General features: G+C 54.2%; 1 protein-coding gene across 1 annotated transcript; it reads left to right on the top strand.

Annotated features, from left to right (window-relative positions):
- The first annotated feature begins 3,774 nt into the window (after nt 1-3,774).
- Nucleotides 3,775-5,965, top strand: AVPR1B (arginine vasopressin receptor 1B). Its single transcript, XM_075521689.1, has 2 exons — nt 3,775-4,753; nt 5,658-5,965. Exons 1-2 carry the CDS (start codon nt 3,775-3,777, stop codon nt 5,963-5,965), a joined length of 1,287 nt encoding a protein of 428 aa, XP_075377804.1.
- The last annotated feature ends 35 nt before the right edge of the window (nt 5,966-6,000 follow it).

Here is a 6,000-nt window from a genome sequence, read left to right on the forward strand (position 1 = left end):
AGAGCAAGCTAGCCTTCGAAAGGCCCTGAAGACTTTAAGAACTGGAAAGTCTCAGCAGTTTATATTTTCAGGAGGTGGAAGTAATTCATGGCTTAATTTTGACAGAGAGTTGGCGTTAAAAGTAGCTTTAGATACCAGGAACTCCCAGCCCTCATTCCCGCCCTCAGTCTTTCCAAGGAGATGATCCCAAGCTGCTGTAAAGCAGTTGCAACACCATCAATTTTATAGCATCTGAACCAGCGCAAAATGACCAAATCTTGCTTTTTCCAGACCTGAACCACAAAAGGCATTCCAGTGATTAAATGCTAGAGACAGAAGACAGACCGAGTATGCTTTGTGCTGTCAGCAATGTAAGTTTAACACCATCACATACCACAAATAAAACATTTATGTTGAAGAGTGAGCCAAATCAGCATTTAAATCCAAGCTAACAAATTTTATTTATTTATTTAACCAACAAGCTACCCACAAAGCAAAGTAACCGGCTACTGTGCCAAATTATTTAGCAAGCACAAAACCTCTGCCTCTGTGCTCTACAGTAAAAAAACCACAGGATGCCAGGCAGTAATAGAAACAGCATTTTATGTGCAATGCTTCACGGTGTATTGATGCTACCAGCTGCCAAAAATTAGCTGTGTAATACAGTGTTACCTTGACAAACCAAATGTTAAGAGCTTAGAAATCCGGTTACACGGTCCCATACCTCAGCATCACACCCAGAGGGAAGGGAGGAAACACAAGACCTTGTGACAACAGCTTTCAGAGTCCCAGAGCTCCGATCACCCTGTGGCAGCAATAACCAGCAGCGCAGAGCCCTGAGGGTTACCCCGATACTGCACACACACATCCCCCCTCCGCTGGGCACACGAACCACCGGAGCACAAAAAGATGCATTACCAGAAAACAGCAGCATTTCCCCCATCCTGCACCACCTCCAGCCTTCGCTGCCCCAGGGCTTGGCTTATGGGAAACAGCCTAAAGAGCTGCAGCTGGGGCTGGGCTGGGCTGGGCTGGGCTGGGCTGGGCTGGGCTTGCCGGGCACAGCTGGGCACAGCTGGACCATCGGCTCCCAGAGCACTAAACAAACCAGCGCCCTTCTCGGCGAGCAATTCCCAAGCTGCCTAGTTGGAGAACCCAGTATTGGTTTGCTGAAACACGTACAGCCTGGCAATACTAGTGATGTGTCAAAATGTTCAGGAAACCAATGAAAGAAAATGAGTTTATTTTTTAATCCATCTGTTTGAAAAATTTCCTTGCTGTGATAATCTCTCTCTCTAAAGAAAATGAATTTCTCTTTTCCAAGGATCATTTTTCTTCTGTGAATTAGCTTCACTTTCCTCCAAGTGCCTTTGCAGAAGTATTCTCCCCACAACTAAACTTAGGTAAATCTGGAGTAAAAGCTCTAACTCCGAAGGAATTGCTCCCAAATCAAACTGGTGCCAGCGAAAGCCGAGTCTGTCCTCAAAACGCTTTAAATGTTTCTTTCTCTCTGCAGAATCTGCCCCTCCGTCTCTGCCTTCATCTTAGCTTGCCATTGCTTTGTAGGTTTTTTTGCCCTGCCCTCTATTAATCTTCCAGAAAATCAGCTTTCTGATCATAAATATAGAAAATTACATTATTCTCTGAAATACCTTCCTATCTCCAACTCCAGCACCTCAGCCAGGCACTTTCCTGGGGTGAGTACTTTATATCCATAGGGTCTCTTATAAGGATGAATGTCTTTTAATTAGATACAAACTGCGCTCATTTATGGTTATTAGAGGTGATCTGCAAATCTTTATTCAGCAAACAGCAGCCTTCGCACAGGCAGCTTAGCTGTAATGTCACAGCCAGGGAGCCAGAGCAGGCTCTGCAAGCAGCAAAGCTCGCGTCGAGCAGACAAGTGCTAGAAGAAGCCCACGTCGGTGCGTTTCTTTTGTTTGCCGCTGTCATCTTTCCCCAGCAGAGAAAGGAAAAAAACACTGGAAATACGTGGGTGGCTTTATTTCTTATTGACATAATTCAATAGCCAGGAGGGGAAATACAAAGCCTTAATGTTGCAAAACAAAAGTGAAACTGTGTATATACACACATATATCTGTATACCTATGCAGTGAAAATATTTTGCGACCGCGCACCACGCGGGAAGACACATTGATGGCTCAAAGAAGAGTGGGAAGATCAGGAGAAGAGGCAGGTGAGGAGATGCCCGAGCTCCTGGCCCCACGCTCAGCCGCAGCTCTGCCGAGGACGGCGAGACGCAAGAGCACTTCGGCTATAGTCTCGTCTGTATTTTCAGCCACGCAATTTGTAGTGCATTTGTCCTTTGACTGAGGGTGTTTCTGTTGTCCGTCGCCTTTTCTGGCTCATACCGCACCTTTGCATAACGTCTGCAACTGCTGGGGCCTCTCCAGCTCCCTTCTCCCCATCAGCTTTTCCTTCCCCATGATTTTTTTCCAGGCTCTGTGGGGATGAGAGATGGGGCAAATACTGTCGACCCCAGGCAGAGGCTGCTCCGCAGATGAGCGGGATCCCGCTCCCCACCTTTGGGGTGGTTTTCTGTCAGATGGAGCAAAATGACAGCGTTTAGCTGAGGACTAAGCAAGCAGACTCGGGCTTTTGCCATGTCTCGGGGACCATCTCCATCCCCTTCCTACGCAGAAGGAAAGACACAGCAGATCAAAACAGGCAGCCCCAGGACGTGGTGCCAGTAAATGATGTTTCCACCAACTTTGCTGCAGGGCTGAGACCCAGCTGCACAGAGCCAATGGACGTCTGTCTCCTGCTGCTCTGGTGGACCCTCACCCCCTTGTCCCCCCGTGCCCAGGCTCTGGGGACAGAGGCTTCTCCTGCTGGGCCAGGAGAAGCCAAGGGCAAGGATTCGGGGGGGTCTGACTAGCAGGGACGGTGCAAATCGGGGGCAGAGCGTCCCCAGTCCTGACACGCTGCAGAAGAGGGGCTGCAGGGGACAAGGACAGGGGGAGTCCCAGCCTTTGGCTCTTGCCCAGGAATTGCAAAGCCCAGGGATCGCAGCTCCCGAGAGAGCGGCAGGAGGGGAACCAGCTCTCACCTGCCCGCTGCAGCGTCCGGCAGCGCTCGGTTGGAGCCAAGAGGCTGGAGCCAGCCAGGGAGGGGAGCTGCCAGGCTATAAAACCCGGACCCGGGCAGGCAGCGTTCACACACACACGGCGACCGAGAGCCACCGCCGGCAGACGGCCGCCCGCTTCCTGCTGAGACACGGACGCTCGGACACCGCTCACCTGACTTTTAGCATTCTTGGAATGAAAAGGCCAAAAATATGCAGCCTCTGTAGTGTTTTCTATTACTTTTGCTGCACTAGAAAGAAGCAACAGAGAGGACTCCCTTTCCCCCTTCAATTTACCAGTGCAGGGAGGAGAGAGGACACGCAAGATGAGCAGTCCAGGGAGAAATGGGGATTTGGGAATGTTTAGTGCAGACGAGAGGAAGATCAAGGACTGAACCAGGGGCTCTTGCATCTCTTTGCTTATCGGGAATATTTGCACAGAGCAGCCCAGCCAGAGAGGGGAATTGCAGCCACGCAGCACAGGATTAGCGTGATGTTGAGCTGTACAAGGGAGAGGAGGTGACAACCTGCACCGGTGGTGGGGACCGCAGGAGGAGGCATGTCCAGCTCCCCCGGCCAGGGGCAGAGGAGCTGGTGCAGCGGTGCTCAGGGGCAGCACTGACCCCGAGAGCTCAGCCCTGGGGAGCCAGGGAAGGGTTTAACAGGCCATCAGAGACGAGCTTTAGAGCTGCCTCTGCTCCTGCAAAGGGATGGAGCCAGACTCGGGCTGGAACAGCACTCATCGCATCTGGCCTGGGCACGGCCAGGGGCTGCTGAGCCCCCAGACCCTGGCAGGGGACCCCAACCTGACCCTCTTGCACACCCGGGATGAGGAGCTGGCCAAGGCAGAGATCGGGGTGCTGGCCACCATCCTGGCTATAGCGACTGCAGGCAACGTGGGGGTGCTGCTGGCGATGTACCGCCTGAGGAAGAAGATGAGCCGGATGCATCTCTTCATCCTGCACCTGGGGCTGACCGACCTGGGTGTTGCGCTCTTCCAGGTGCTGCCACAGATGATCTGGGAGGTGACGTACCGCTTCTTGGGGCCGGACCCACTCTGCAGGGCAGTCAAGTACCTGCAGGTGCTGAGCATGTTCGCCTCCACCTACATGCTCATCGTGATGACGCTGGACCGCTACATGGCCGTGTGCCACCCGCTGCGCACCCTGCAGCAGCCCAGCCGCCAGGCCTACGTGATGATCGGGGCTACGTGGCTGCTCAGCTGCCTGCTCAGCCTGCCCCAGATCTTCATCTTCTCCCTGCGGGAGGTGCGCCAGGGCTCAGGGGTGCTGGACTGCTGGGCAGACTTCAGGTACCCGTGGGGAGCCCGAGCCTACGTCACCTGGACCACACTGTGCATCTTCATCCTGCCTGTGGGCATCCTCACCGTCTGCTACAGCCTCATCTGCTACGAGATCTGCAAGAACCTCAAGGGCAAGACCCAGAGCGGTGCCCCTGGCACGGGGGGGCCCATGGCGGCTGCCCCTCTTGCTCCCTCCTCCTCCGAGAAGAGCAGGCAATGCCCCAGTGGGCAGCCCTCGCGGGTGAGCAGCGTGCGCACCATCTCCCGTGCCAAGATCCGCACGGTGAAGATGACCTTTGTCATCGTGGTGGCCTACATTGCTTGCTGGGCGCCGTTTTTCAGCATGCAGATGTGGTCGGTGTGGGATGAGGATGCTCCTGATGATGGTGAGTACTGGCGGGGATGCTGGGCTGCAGCCCAGAGCAGGCACAGAGCATGCCCGTTGCATTTTTAACAAACAAGAGCTGTCTTATTCTGTCATTTTAAAAATCGTGGGGAAGGCTACAGATCTGCTCCCCGGTAGTATTTATAGAAAACTGTTTGCAGAGTCAAATCATCACTTTCACCAGAAAAACCGCTGAAAAGCAATGGCTTCTGACCATCACCTGTAGGGACGTGTAAAGATGTTGTGGGAACATCTTTGCCACGTGTGTCTTCTTCCCTCATGTGGGAACTTGCTTCAGGAGCTGCTGTGTTTGGTATGTGACTGCAGGGAGGGTTTTAACTGTGCCTGCTGCTCCCATCCTCTGCCGGGACTGCCTCGCGGAGCAGCCGTGCTGCTGGAGCAGGTTCTTCGCATGTAGCATCGAGTGCCCCTAAGGCTTTTGCTGAGTCAGCTGCAGAGGCTCCAGAAGTGGATTTCTGATTTCATAGGTTAACTTTTTCTGGAAATTTTCAGTAGCTCTCCTAGCCTGTTTGTGGGTAGAAGGAACTTTATCCAAGATTTAAAGGCCTCTGGGAGATGCTTTGGCCAGCAAACAGGCTGAAGGAAGGTCCAAAAGCTGCTGGGTCTCATCTCCTGGCACGCTCCCCGAGGACGTGCTCCAGCACATCCTTATTACTGTACATCACCCATCTGCACCCCTCAGCCAAGGGTAGAGCCCGGCTCTGCCTGCCACGCTGCAAACTCTCCTACCCAAAGAAATGCCAGTCAGATGGGACGGGAATGGGACAAAGGACACGTGCCCGCGCCAAAAAGAGCCCCCAGGGTCCTGCCCGTTGCACACTGGGACCCTGCCCAGACCATGCCCAGCCTGGTGGATGTTTCAGCTCTCTCCCTTGCCTTCCCAGAGTCCACCAACGTGGCTTTCACCATCACCATGCTGCTGGCCGGCCTCAGCAGCTGCTGCAACCCCTGGATTTACATGTTCTTCAGTGGGCATCTGCTCCAGGATGCAGCACGCTGCCTCTCCTGCTGGGGTGGCCCCCGGCCGGGGCTGCGGAGACAGGCCTCCACGGGGAGCCTCTGCAGCAGGAAGACCACCATCCTGAGCCACAGCCACCACGCCAGCCCCACCGGCCTCCCCCTGCACGGGGGCAGCACCAAGGACTTCTACCCACCCTGCGAGGAGGTAGCGACCGAGTCGGGCATGCTCTAGGCTGCAGCAGTGGCCAGTCCCCGGGCACATCCCTC

This window comes from Mycteria americana, chromosome 20 (genome assembly GCF_035582795.1).
Source record: "Mycteria americana isolate JAX WOST 10 ecotype Jacksonville Zoo and Gardens chromosome 20, USCA_MyAme_1.0, whole genome shotgun sequence".
Lineage (NCBI taxonomy): Eukaryota > Metazoa > Chordata > Aves > Ciconiiformes > Ciconiidae > Mycteria > Mycteria americana.